Source organism: Barbus barbus (assembly GCF_936440315.1).
Source record: "Barbus barbus genome assembly, chromosome: 43".
Taxonomy (NCBI): Eukaryota; Metazoa; Chordata; class Actinopteri; order Cypriniformes; family Cyprinidae; genus Barbus; species Barbus barbus.
In genome coordinates this window covers 11,370,510-11,384,603 of record NC_136721.1, presented here as the reverse complement: position 1 = coordinate 11,384,603, position 14,094 = coordinate 11,370,510, and the positions used below count along the sequence as shown (strand labels likewise).

At 40.2% G+C, this 14,094-nt stretch overlaps 2 protein-coding genes across 5 annotated transcripts; one reads left to right on the top strand and one right to left on the bottom strand.

Annotated features, from left to right (window-relative positions):
* Nucleotides 1-1,639: 1,639 nt before the first annotated feature.
* On the top strand, nt 1,640-5,932 carry LOC306862864 (peptidyl-prolyl cis-trans isomerase FKBP2-like). Of its 2 annotated transcripts, XM_079405909.1 has the most exons (6): nt 1,640-1,710; nt 2,108-2,268; nt 2,349-2,461; nt 2,772-2,818; nt 2,927-2,962; nt 5,167-5,932. In XM_079405909.1, the coding sequence occupies exons 2-6, from the start codon at nt 2,110-2,112 to the stop codon at nt 5,226-5,228; spliced, it is 417 nt and encodes a 138-aa protein (XP_079262035.1). In that variant the 5' UTR covers nt 1,640-1,710; nt 2,108-2,109; the 3' UTR covers nt 5,229-5,932. The 2 variants fall into 2 exon arrangements, with proteins under 2 accessions (XP_079262035.1, XP_079262034.1); XM_079405908.1 differs by lacking the exon at nt 1,640-1,710 and having other exon boundaries at nt 2,034-2,268.
* On the bottom strand, nt 5,772-13,819 carry LOC306862865 (protein phosphatase 1 regulatory subunit 14B-like). 3 transcript variants are annotated; one of them, XM_079405912.1, is made up of 5 exons: nt 13,347-13,819; nt 11,436-11,629; nt 7,321-7,404; nt 6,999-7,031; nt 5,772-6,828 (listed from the first exon to the last, which is right to left on the bottom strand). In XM_079405912.1, the coding sequence occupies exons 2-5, from the start codon at nt 11,622-11,624 to the stop codon at nt 6,745-6,747; spliced, it is 390 nt and encodes a 129-aa protein (XP_079262038.1). In that variant the 5' UTR covers nt 11,625-11,629; nt 13,347-13,819; the 3' UTR covers nt 5,772-6,744. The 3 variants fall into 3 exon arrangements, with proteins under 3 accessions (XP_079262038.1, XP_079262037.1, XP_079262036.1); XM_079405911.1 differs by having other exon boundaries at nt 11,765-13,467; XM_079405910.1 differs by lacking the exon at nt 13,347-13,819 and adding an exon at nt 11,765-11,982 and having other exon boundaries at nt 5,920-6,873.
* Nucleotides 13,820-14,094: the final 275 nt, after the last annotated feature.

The window sequence follows — 14,094 nt, the reverse complement described above, 5'->3', positions numbered from 1 at the left end:
ACAAAGTTTATATGTGAAGCATCTCATCTGTTTGGTTTGGTACATTATGAAAAATACTTTCTGAACCAATGCCACTGGGAAAAAAAAACTGTGTGGTGACTGTTGTGCTCCGTAAGGAGAACATTCTCTAGTAGAATAACTTTTTAATAAACATGCTGTACTTGGGAAGGTGTTTTTAAATCCTTTGAGGATGAGTCTGTGTATTTTGTCTGTTGGGTCAATATGTGCTCACTTTCAGTTCTGCTACAGTAAAGTACAAACTTCCAAATGCAAGTACTCAAACAAAACACTGTACCTCAATGTGGAGCAGCATTTAATTCTCAAATAAGACATGAACACATTGTCAAGGGAACATATAGTCTTCAATTAATTTTAACCAACAATCTGTGATGGCGACATTTGGTAGGCACAGCATGATTACTGCACATCTGCTGAAGCCTGTAATCATTTATTCATTTAAGGTCAAATGTAACACATGCCTGCCCATAGATTGAGTCTGTTGTGATTTATAGGGGCTGTAAGAGACACTTGAGGAGGGGGAAAGACAAGATCATTTTGGGGAGAGCAGCTGACTCATTTGCATTCAGTCCGTCTCACTGAAACCAGCCACAGGAGAGAGAGTCAAATGACAGAATGAAGAAGGCTGTCTGCCTACCTTTGGTCACCCACAGCAACGGAAACCTTTTTTTATTGCAGTCACATACAGTACAGTCACATGTGACTCATGGGATTGAAATGAGAAATCTTCAGACAGAGATGAATGAAGCGATTATGGTGATGCTTTTGTTCAGGGTGAAGGCTGAATATGTGTGAATATTAGTTTTAACCCTCTGAAGCCTGTCATATAAAATAATAGTCAGAATTTCTTTGATAAAACGGCTTATTCAATCTTACATATACAAACCTTGAATACAAAAGAAAACAAAGAAATCATAAAAGTTTTTTGTTTTGTATCATATTTTATACTGATGGGCCATAGTAGTGATATAGTGAGAATATGGAGCTCATTCTTGGGAAGAAACAAATGTGTGTTTTATTCAGAGGCCCAAACTGAGTAAAAATGCAATTTGGTGCAGATCGTATTTATATGTTGCAATTCTGATATCTTGTAAAGAAAATCAATGAGATTTTTAGGCCTATATCAGAGTACTTAACATAATATGCTAAATATTAGTTCTTACTCTATATCTCCCAATAAGATGTCTTAATAAGATGATATTTTGAAATACTGAATCTAGCCATTTTCAATATAATATATAGTACACCTCTTACTTGCATTGAGACCCACCTTACTAATTTCCCTCCTCATCTTCAAAACGGTTCGACTTTTCCACATAAAATAATACTGCAGAAATGTTTTTAAAGTTTATAATTGGGGTTTAGATGTTTTACAAATAAAGTAATTTATGAGGAAATAGCGCCACCATGTGTGACTCTTAGTAATCTTAGTGGCAAACAAATTAAAAGTCCCGTTTCGAAACAACCTATAATATTACCGCGTCTGATAATTCTTATTTGAATATTACATGATTATTATTTCTTAATCCTCTTACATTTTAAATGACGCACTGAATTTTGGAAAGCTTTTTTTTTTTTTTTTTGAATATTAGAAAGCTAGTATAGGAAGCGATCCAGGCCTGCTGACGTCACTTCCTGATGAAAGACTCATTCTGAGATTCGGAAGGGACGAGTATTTTATTCTTATTACAGGTAATTGCATTTTTATCCATCAATTAAGCATTAAAATGACTGCAATACAAATTTATCGCAGCGTCTCTCTTTGTAGACGGCTAAATTTATAGCACACGGTACAGTGAGCGAATAATCCTAAACAGTCATCAAATTAACTTCCTCTCAAATAATTCCAGCACGCTACAAAAAACTGCTATGATTATTAGCGGAAGTGTTTTGCTAGTTATAGATTGGCGTAAACTAATTTAGAGTCCTGCTGCTTCTAACACTGCATCGATTAAATGATAACGTGTACTTTTGTGTGGAGAGCCTACGCATGCGCAGAGAGGAGCAATCTTGCTAGTTTTTATTTTTTAGCGGTCAAAGATTAATTTAATTCATGTTATTTCTGAGCTGATGTTTCTTCTTTCCACAGACATGAGGCTGAATTTGGTATTAGCTGTCACTCTGATGTCCATCCCCATGGCACTTGTGCAAGGGGCTGAGAAGAAAAAACTACAGATTGGAATCAAGAAAAGAGTGGACAACTGTCCTATAAAGTCCCGCAAGGGAGACGTGTTGAACATGCACTACACGGTGAGTATCTGACTGTTCTGACCTAAATATGATTCTTGCACAAAAATGTCTTCTCCTAACAGTCTTAGTTTTATCTTCAGGGGAAACTGGAGGATGGGACAGAATTTGACAGCAGTATACCGAGGAATCAGCCCTTCACCTTCACTCTTGGCGCGGGACAGGTCATCAAGGGCTGGGATCAGGGTTTGTTGGGGTGAGCAGCTGCACTACTGCATTTCTTGATGATCTGAGATTCTGTGTCATACATCAGTCAGGATTAGGATTTAAAGAGATGAATCTAAAGTTAGTCTAATAAAGAGGAATTAGCAGATTAGGTTTAAGAGCCATTGTGAAACTGTTGTTAGATATATTGGCATGTATTGATGCAGTGGCCTAGTGGTATGCAAAAGTGTGTTAAGGTTTATGTTTGTCATCTTATTCCTTTTTCATTCCTGTCATATCTTTGATGTCTCAATTTATAAAAAGCCTATTTAGCATGTGATGTTCCTTCTCTTAACTCTTAGGATGTGTGAGGGTGAGAAGAGGAAGCTGGTTATTCCCTCTGAGCTTGGTGAGGATGTTATGGAAATGTAATATGTTCCATGAGTTTCAAAATCCATCAAAAATGTATGATTTTAGACCATACAGTATCTTCAAATATGTGACTGTTTAACTGCAGGTTACGGCGACAGAGGAGCACCACCTAAAATTCCAGGTAAGATTATTAACAATTATTTCTTCAGTTATCAGGCACATTAATATTATATTATTTTCTTCAATAAATGAAAGATTAAAGCTTGATATGTTAGGGATCCATAGAAGGTCATTCACCTTGACTTAGAGTAGCTTTAAGAAGTATTTGGAATGAATGACTTTGTACTCTATAAAGAAACTCAGAAAGTGGCATTCATTTTAAAATAAATTAATTTAATTAATTAAAAGAGCGCACAAACTGATTAAAAATCACATTGACATCACTTGCATAAAAGTCATTGTAAAAATGGTCTGGAAAAGTTCTGAGTTAAATAGTATTTAGCTTCATTTGGTTGCAGATGCCACTTAATTGTTAGCTATTTTGTTGGGAGATTCATATACAGGTCCTTCTCAAAAAATTAGCATATTGTGATAAAGTTCATTATTTTCTGTAATATACTGATAAACATTAGACGTTCATATATTTTAGATTCATTACAACACAACTGAAGTAGTTCAAGCCTTTTATTGTTTTAATATTGATGATTTTGGCATACAGCTCATGAAAACCCAAAATTCCTATCTCAAAAAATAGCATATCATGAAAAGGTTCTCTAAACGAGCTATTAACCTAATCATCTGAATCAACTAATTAACTCTAAACACCTGCAAAAGATTCCTGAGGCTTTTAAAAACTCCCAGCCTGGTTCATTACTCAAAACCGCAATCATGGGTAAGACTGCTGACCTGACTGCTGTCCAGAAGGCCATCATTGACACCCTCAAGCAAGAGGGTAAGACACAGAAAGACATTTCTGAACGAATAGGCTGTTCCCAGAGTGCTGTATCAAGGCACCTCAGTGGGAAGTCTGTGGGAAGGAAAAAGTGTGGCAGAAAACGCAGCACAACGAGAAGAGGTGACCGGACCCTGAGGAAGATTGTGGAGAAGGACCGATTCCAGACCTTGGGGGACCTGCGGAAGCAGTGGACTGAGTCTGGAGTAGAAACATCCAGAGCCACCGTGTACAGGCGTGTGCAGGAAATGGGCTACAGGTGCCGCATTCCCCAGGTCAAGCCACTTTTGAACCAGAAACAGCGGCAGAAGCGCCTGACCTGGGCTACAGAGAAGCAGCACTGGACTGTTGCTCAGTGGTCCAAAGTACTTTTTTCGGATGAAAGCAAATTTTGCATGTCATTCGGAAATCAAGGTGCCAGAGTCTGGAGGAAGACTGGGGAGAGGGAAATGCCAAAATGCCTGAAGTCCAGTGTCAAGTACCCACAGTCAGTGATGCTGGTGTTGGTCCACTGTGTTTTATCAAGGGCAGGGTCAATGCAGCTAGCTATCAGGAGATTTTGGAGCACTTCATGCTTCCATCTGCTGAAAAGCTTTATGGAGATGAAGATTTTATTTTTCAGCACGACCTGGCACCTGCTCACAGTGCCAAAACCACTGGTAAATGGTTTACTGACCATAGTATTACTGTGCTCAATTGGCCTGCCAACTCTCCTGACCTGAACCCCATAGAGAATCTGTGGGATATTGTGAAGAGAACGTTGAGAGACGCAAGACCCAACACTCTGGATGAGCTTAAGGCCGCTATCGAAGCATCCTGGGCCTCCATAACACCTCAGCAGTGCCACAGGCTGATTGCCTCCATGCCACGCCGCATTGAAGCAGTCATTTCTGCAAAAGGATTCCCGACCAAGTATTGAGTGCATAAATGAACATAATTATTTGAAGGTTGACTTTTTGTATTAAAAACACTTTTCTTTTATTGGTCGGATGAAATATGCAAATTTTTTGAGATGGGAATTTTGGGTTTTCATGAGCTGTATGCCAAAATGATCAATATTAAAACAATAAAAGGCTTGAACTACTTCAGTTGTGTTGTAATGAATCTAAAATATATGAAAGTCTAATGTTTATCAGTACATTACAGAAAATAATGAACTTTATCACAATATGCTAATTATTTGAGAAGGACCTGTACATTAAGTGGCTGAAGGGCCTCAGCAAACTATCAAGAGGGCCGCAGGATGACTTTAAAATGAATGTTAATGCAGTTAAAATTCATAATATTATTAATAAAAACCTCATTAAAATGCCTTCTTAGTAACAGTTTCCGTTTGTTTCCCAGTTTATTTAATAAAAGCTGCTTTATCATTATTATAGCAGAGATACTGGCAGAATACTGTCTCACTTTGCAAATCTCCGTTTTCCCACTAGGTGGTGCCACACTCATCTTTGAAGTAGAACTGTTGAACATTGAGAGAAGATCTGATTTATAGTGACAGATTTGTGGGGCTCTCAGTCTTGAGCATTTAAAGTCAGTGTGTTTGCAGCAAGATCAACGACTGTAGCTGCGTGCTACACTACTGTACTGGTGTCCACTGAACCCATATAGGTGTTACAAGGCAGAGTACATCTAAATATAAAAATGATGTCATTTATTAACCCTCATGTCATTACAAAAGTGTTTGACTTTCTTTCTTTGGTAGAACATAGAAGAAAATATTTGGAAGAATTCTAGTTGCTAAATGGTTTCTGTTCCCATTGACATCCATTACATTGACGAAAAAAGTCAGTGGAACTGAAGATCTGAATATTCTTCAGAATATCATATTTTATGTAATACGGAAAAAAGTCATACAGATTTGGAATGACATGAGAGACATGACAGAATTTTCATTTTTAGGTGGACTATCCCATTAAAGACATTTTTCAGATATTCAAAAGGTTACCGAAAAAAAAAAAGTTTGGTCATGACACTTGAATCTTTTTTTTTTGGATATTGCCCTTTCAAAAAAATAATGACACTGCTTTTCAGACATGTATGTAGCACCATTCTTTATTTGAGAGCCTTACTATACGTATTTGGTTGTGAGAGTGCACACAGTACAGTTTTTGCCATTCCAACAAATTCTGATCATCAACATATGCATTTCTCAAATCGTGTTCACTTGAAATTGAATAAACATTTTATTTACAAAAGATATGCGGGCTTTGAGCTTCATTTAGCATTGACCTTGGCCTACACCACCAAAGCATGTTCATTCTTAGCCTTCTTCATCTTAATTTTTGTAAAAATATCAGATGTAACAAATTGGCAAATTCATTCTATCAGTATTGCTACTCGTCATCCTCAAACTAGTTTAATTTTCCTCAGTCAAATGATTTCTAAAAGCAGTAGTACTAAACACAGACCTGTCTCTTTTTTCCCTAAAAATGGTAGATTAAAAATGGCTTACAAAACACAAGTTCACAATTCTCATCCCCCCTCCCTCTTCCCGCATTACATCAACACACCCCTAAATCTGAAACCCCATATCTAAAAACTACTATTTTCTGGCCTGCAAAAAATTCTTCCGCCTTTACGAAAGACAGCAGATGTGAGAGACTGACAAGAAAAGGGGGGTGAAAAGAAATCAGCTTTGTTCTAATTTCCTACTCGATTACAGACGGACACATCGAGCCAAGACACGTGGCTGAAAAAAGTGTATTAGTGAACAGCGTAACTGTAACATCAACCATTCGATTCCTTTCCCTAAATCACCACGGAAGTTTTAAGCTAAAGAGACACTACCACACTCTCTACATGTAATATATGCTGAAACAGTACTAAGACGAAGTAAAAACAGTTTGGGGTGTTCAACCTGCAGCTGAGATTGGCTTGGCTGGACTTGTATCGTTGATCTCCGTTTGACAGACGCTGTGGTTTAGTGGTTGGGTCTGCATGCCTGCATCTCTCCTTTGGGTTTGGAGTGACAGGTTGGTTTTGTGGTGGTGGGAGGAGCTGTGATGACATCATGGCGTCAGCTCCCCTTTCTTCTGGGGGGTGTTGAGTTTCTGCATCCCTCGGACCTTCTCCAGCAACGCCGCTACGAAATCCTGCAGGTGGCCAGAGCCAGAATTATGGCAAGAATAGACACATTTCTGTCCAGAGTGTGATTAAATGAAGCATAATCGCATTGTAATGAGTGATTCGGTGGCTCAGAATATCACGACCGCCTGTAATGAAGGTAATTGCTAATGCTATTAATATTCCAAATGGCACTTACATCATTAGGCTTATAACAGTCAACCAGCAGCATCTGAAAACAAAAATGGAAAGCGATTTAATGCCTTTCAGACTAATCTGCTGTTTTTCCAACTGTGTACCAATGAAAGCTGACGCTAAACGCTGAAATAAATCTCCTGCTGAAAATTTAGTCTTCAAAAAGAGCTCAAGAATGGGAGGATTACGGTCAAACCACCTGCAGATGAAATGACAGAGGGATGCTAGAGCGCAATTCAGCACAGAAGGGTGAACATTAATATTCTTACAAGGAGATATCTGAAGCGATCAGAATTAAGTTAAATGTATTAAAGATCTGATTAGACCTTCACTCGAATGGCTCTCTCAACATCATTGGACAGATCCAGCAGCTCATCCACATCTATTTCCAGCTCAGGCACCTCATCCTCCTGCAAAATACAGAAAAACTGATGAGAGAGACATTAACGGTGACTCAAAGTGAATAATTCACAAGCCACAGAACGACGGTCAGGTCACGTAGACCAGTATGAGGTGAAATCAATCCGGCAAACATCTCCTGATCTCAAGAGTTCATGTAGCCAACAAGGGCTGGCCCACTATTATTTTTATATCCCATAAATGTGCAAAAACTGTACCTTTGGGGTTGCAACAGCTTGTCACAAGGGACAACTTGTGCCTTATCTACCACTGAAAGGTGCATATTGTGCCTTAAAGTAGCAATGTATACACTTAAAGGGACAGTCCACCATATTTTGGCAGAATACAAAAGTAGATATTTTGAAGAATGTTGGTAACCAAACAGTTTGGAAGCCGGTTGGAACCACAAGGAACTGGTTAACAGCATTCTTCAAAATATCTTTTTTTGTGTTTCGCAGAAGAAATAAAGTCATATACACTACCAGTCAAATGTTTTTGATCAGTAAGATTTTTTTATTTTTTTTTAAGAATTCTCTTCTGCTCACAAAGCCTACATTTATTTGATCCAAAATACAGCAAAAGCAATAATACTGTGAAATTATTTACTTATTTCTATTTGTATATATTTTAAATTGTAATTTATTCATGTGATCAAAGCTAAATTTTCACCATCATTACTCCAGTCTTCAGTGTCACACGATCCTTCAGAAATCATTGTAATATGCTGATTTGCTGTTCAAGACACATTTTTATTAGTATTATTATCAATATTTAAAACAGTTGAGTACATTTTTTTTTTTTTTTTCAGGATTCTTTCATGAAGAAAGATCCAAAGATCAGCATTTATCTGAAACGGAACACTTTTGTAATATTATACACTATACCATTCAAAAGCTGGGAAGCTTTAAATTGATCAAAAGTGATGATAAAGACATTTTATATTGTTACAAAATTATAATGTTAGAAGATTTCTATTTCAGATAAATGCTGTTCTTCTGAACTTTCTATTCATCAAATAAACCTGAAAAAATTCTACTCCGCTGTTTTCAACATAATAATAATAAATGTGTTTTTTTTTTTGTAGAAAATCAGAATATTAGAATAATTTCTGAAGGATCATGTGAGTGAAGTAATGATGCTAAACATTCAGCTCTGAAATCACAGGAATAAATTACATTTGAAAATTTATTCAATTAGAAAAAAGTAATTTTTAATAGTAAAAAAAAAAATCTTTTTTGAAATGACTTGTTTGAAATGGCATGAGAGTGAATAAATGACAGAATTTCATCTTTTTTTGAGGTGGACTGTCCCTTTAAGGCACTACTGTATACCTTTTAGGGGTAGATAAGATACAGCGTTGCCTCAGTGACAAGCTGCTGTACTCCTAAAGGTACAATTTTTGCATAATTTGTTTCTGAGAGTAGAAATCTAGCCATCTCTGGCCTTTGTCAATGACATCCTCTCTGCACAACAGGATGGGCTGATCCTCATGTCTGTGGGTGATATATTGTGTGCTTGTAAAAATAATTTCTATTCACTTCCTGTCAGCTTACAAAGACAACATTGTGTCTGTCTGATAGCTTCTTAGATTGAGACGCAGTAAGTGAATGGAGACAACCACAGCTTCAGCCTCTTCTGTGTAAACCCCAGGATTTGTATGTCTTATTGCAGCTAGTTTGCAGTCACACTCCTTTTCATCAAAGAATCACTCTCATTTTGTTCTTCCTGCAGTGCTATTAAGCACCATTAGTGAGTTTATATGTGCTAAGGGAGATGGGGGAGGAAAGCTGCCGTGGAAGGAATTGTCACAAGTTGTTCTTCAAGTGTATGTGCTATTGCAGACATTAAAAAAGCAGGTCTGTTATGAAACCCATCACACTGACCCATATTGTAGTCACTCTAGCACACTACAGCTGACCAAAGCCTATCCAGAGGTGCTACTCCTAAAGTAAAATACCTTACTTATAGACTAATGCAGCAATTCATGACAGTAACAGGACTGAGACGACTGATCAATCATGGTATTCTGTGGTCAAATCAGAGCTCAATAATGAGGACGTCCAAGGCATGTTTATGAATTTATAGCTGTCATAAAGTTACAATATAGCCAATTAATTTTCAGCTTTTACTTGCCAGTTTTGTCTGTGTTTGTGTGTTCTGGCCAGTAAAAGAAATTGCAGGCAAAAACACTGGCATAAAAAATATTTTCCTGCAAAATAGAGTCCTGCAAATATTCCACAAAAATATTGCTTAACACACAAAAATATTAAGCAACACAACTGTGTAAACATTGATAATATTAAATGTTTCTTGAGCAGCATATTAGAATGATTTCTGAAGGATCATGTGATACTAAAGACTGGAGTAATGACAGCTAGAAAGTCAACTTTGCATCACAGGAATATATTTTTTAAATATATTCAAATAGACAACGGTTATTTTAAATTGTAATAGCATTTCACAAAATTAGTGTTTTTACAGAATTTTTGCTTGAATAAATGCAGCATTGGTGAGCATAAGAAACTTCTTTAAAACATTTAAAAATCGTATCACCCATAAATTTTTGTATTTTCATATCAGTTTAAGTAGCCACTTTGAGTCCTGATCACCCAGTTTATTTTATGATAATGACCAGTATGTTATCCATCACACAGTATTTCTTTCATTTAAATAATGTGAGCTCAATAAGAAAATGTACACCTGACTGTAAAACACAGCCATTCAAGGTACAAAATATGCTCACAAATATGATCATTAAACAAAAAAACACAAGCCAACCATTGTCCATGCTACTCTGAAAAAAGGCCACAGTAAAAACCTGTTTAAATTAGGTTATGTAATTTGTCAGTGTGTGTCGTTCTCCTCTTAGGTACAAACATTTATCTTCAGTTTTTGCTGAGGGCAGTTGTGATTTAACGTGCATTCTAAACATCAGCCTAATTGGATCAAACATTGCTGAGACTAGCAATATAATGGACGACTTCTCCTGTCAGACCACATTATTATACAAATAACCTGTGGGATTCAGATGACATTTAACGGGTTCAAGTAAGTGTGCTTCTATTTTCCTCTCCCTTTATTATTCAAATATCACAGTAATGCGTAGGACTGTGTTCAGACATAAGAAACCATTCATCAGAAACCAAGTCAGAGGCTCTCAAGCAAATCCAATGGATTCAGGCTACTTTGGAGTATGTCAGTGAGACAAAGCGAAATGTGGATTCCCAGAGCCAGATTTTAGCACAGGATGAGGCCTACCGCTGGGCTGAAAAGTGCATTAAAAAAAATCTCATTTTAAGAGCTGTCTAGTTTTACACGACACACAATCTAGGACAGTTATATTAGCCCTGGAGGTTAAGTCAAGCTCAAAGTGAAGCATGCTTTGCATGTCTGAACAGATGACATCATCACAATGGCTAGTAGGGTAATTCCAAAAATCCCAGGGGGTTACAAGGAAGACAAAAAAACAAACAAACAAAAAAAACATCTTGACCAGTGTCACCTACTGTAAATATGTGCAATTGACATAAAAATCCTAATCAGTGATACCTGGGTTTTGTGCATCTGTTGACATGAATATATTGGGATTGGAATCCATGTCTTTGTTCATGCAACTGGAGCTCCTTGCTCATTTAGATCTGTCACATATATGAGGCAAGCCCACTTTTCGATGAAATATGAATGGATGCATTATGCATAAAGGATGCATTAGGTGCTCAATTATTTTCCTCGAAGCACCTGTCCATGAGGCTCACCTTTGTTTTATGGCTTTGTCTGTAGTTCTATCATGCCACGCCCTTCCATGTGTAAATGCACAACCATAAAATAAACATCGATTAAAAATAAAGACATAAAAATAAAAGATGCCATGCTGCTCTTAATAAGCAAAAATTTGTGAAAGCAAGGTAATTATCATGCAAAATGGGCATGACAAATGGAACGAGAGGAATACCGGTGCACGAGTCCTGAAAAGAAAGAGCTGTCATTCCTTGCAACAAAGGATTTCACGCGATCAAAGCACTGACAGTATTTTGTGTCCTACCTCGCAGTCGTATAGATTCATTAACTGGCTAACTATCCACTCCTCCAAATTCAGTCGCCTCCTCAGCTCTTTTCTGTCATATTTTACGGTCACTCGTCCTTGCTTCTGTGGCACTTCTTCGGCACCGGGAGGTGTTTGAAAATAAACCCGGGGCTGAGGTGTCGTTTCCGGACTTGTTACCGCTGCCATTGTCCCTAATAAAAATAATAAAAAAAATTATTTAATGGCTTAATGAATTAGAACATCAATTTAAAAGAGAGAGCTGGTTATGTGCACGTCCATGTTGGGGAAAAAAGTGCCGGGCCCCCTTTTCTTTAAATGGAACAGACCTTTAGCTTACAAGGAGTCCGCAACGGTAGACTGGGATCAGGCATACAAGGAGCTTAGAAAACAGAAGAATTCATCAGACTAATCGTGTGGCCGTGGTTTATCAAAGTCCATCTTCCCCAAATCGGTCCATCAATTGTCACAGAACAGCTTGTGGGCGCCTCCAAGTGTTGAGAATACTAGATGTCGTGAACGAATCATTCGGATCTTTTGAATCAATGAATCAGTAGAGTCGGATCTTTTTAACAAGTCAGTAAAAGTGATTCCCCTTCAATTCGGTCACTCCACATTGCTATGGGAAATACCTTTTTCTCAAATACTACTGAAGCCTTATTGAATCACGCCAGTGAAACTGGCCAATGGCGTTCAAGCGCGCTAAATATGAGCGGGAATCCCACTCATATAAGCTCTATATAAGGCAGTGCTTGTACGTCATCCATTCAGAATCTTTTTCTTCAGCCAACCTTCTACTAGAAGCAGAAAACCTATCAACAAGAAAGAACTACTCCCCGTGATCTACACACTGCAGCGGACACGCCTTTTCGTCCCCTGCTGTGTTCCAGTGAGCTTCGGAAGCACAGATGACTCGCGATTGCCTCTCCTGCGCGGAGCTAATCGAACTCTCTGATGGCCATGAATCGTGCGTCTTCACGCAGAGGCGGCGCTTAGGGGGTCGGACTGCCCCCACTGCGGAGATATGAGTCTCCGGACTCTCCGGCTCCGTGTGGCCATCGCCCTGGGCAATGAACTAGCCCAACTAGCTCTGCCACGCTCTTCCTCTGCAGCTTCTTTTGAGCCAAGGAGGAAAGTGCCGCGAGTTTCTGATGCGGATCTGTCAGGATCAGGTGACGAGACCGCGCCGGCTCAGTGCCCACGTGCTCCTCACCCCCCTGCTGCAGGTCCCCTTCCAGTGCGCTCCATGACCGCCGATTTCCGCCCCTCCCCCGACGCTCAAGATGTGGTGTCTTTCGGTGCCATGGAGGGCACTGAAGAGGAGGATGATGCCATTTCGGTGGCAACGTCTGCGAGAGAGGAGTGGTCCAACAGCCCGCTGGATTACACTGCACCCCTCAGCAGCGACACGGGGGACCTCCATCACAGTGATGCCGAGCTCCTAAGCGTCCTGTCCAAGGCAGTGGATGAACTCGGGTTGGAGTGGGCGCCTCCTGCCGAGCTGGCCAGAAGCCGTCTGGATGAGTGGTACCTCCAGTCGGATCGCGGCTGCAAAGACATCCCGCGGAGACCCGGTCCCTTTTTCCCCCCGAGGTGCACGACGAGATAAAGTCAGTCGGGTGCATAACCCGGGATCCTCCCTCCTGTCTTTTGTGGATGGAGCTGACCAAGTGGGGTATGTCAAACTTCCCCTCGTGAAAGAAGCCTTCGCTGCCCATCTCTGTCCGTCAGCCGCGGTGAACTGGAGAGTGAGAAACAACATGTCTCTCCCCTCTAAACCTTGCCGCGCCACTGCAAACCTCGCCGGCAAGGCTTTCTCCGTGGCGGACCAGGCTGCTTCAGCACTGCATGTGATGGCGATACTCCAGGTATATCCACAATATGGGGAATCATGTGGTGCTAGATCATCACCTGTGGCTTACTCTGTCTGAGTTGAAGGTCTCAGAGAAAACGGCCCTTCTGGATGCTCCCGTGAACCCCTCAGGTCTCTTCAGAGTGGCGGTGGAGACGTTCACGGAGCGCTTCGTTGAAGCACAAAAGCAGTCGAAGGCCATTAGCCACTTCCCGCCAAAACGCGCCGGCGCGAAACCTCCTGCGTGTTCGCGCTCCTCCTCAGTGCAGCACGCGGGAAGACCGCACGCCTCTTTTGCTACTCTTCGACGTGAACATGAGCCAGCGGTAAGGTCAAGACAACCATGGCCGAAGCGTCATCAGGGCTCGAAGGGCCAGAGACCCCGCCCTGACAGAAACGGCGGACCACCGTCACCGGAATAAAAGCCGCGTTCCTGATGTTGTCTCTCGGAAGAGGAAAGCTGCACCCAGCGTCAAAGACGAGCCACTGAAGAAGTCAGCTCGCTCCGCTGTGTGTGCTCACCACGCCCCCCTGTCTGTTGCGGGTGGCGAGAGCAATTGTCATGTTTGTGTTTTGACTGTTCCACTATGCAGTGCAATAAAGTCTAAAAAAAATACAAAACTCACCTCAATATCAGGGCAATTTTCCTCCTTTCACTCCCCTCTCCCCCATCACTCACTCTCACATTCGTGTGGTATTAAACTCCCTGCCCCCAAACGGCGAGTTATCCCTCACGATGTGCAGTCCACCTTGCCCGCTGACACAGTTCACAGAAGCGTGACAGGCACTGCCAGGGGTATCAGAGTG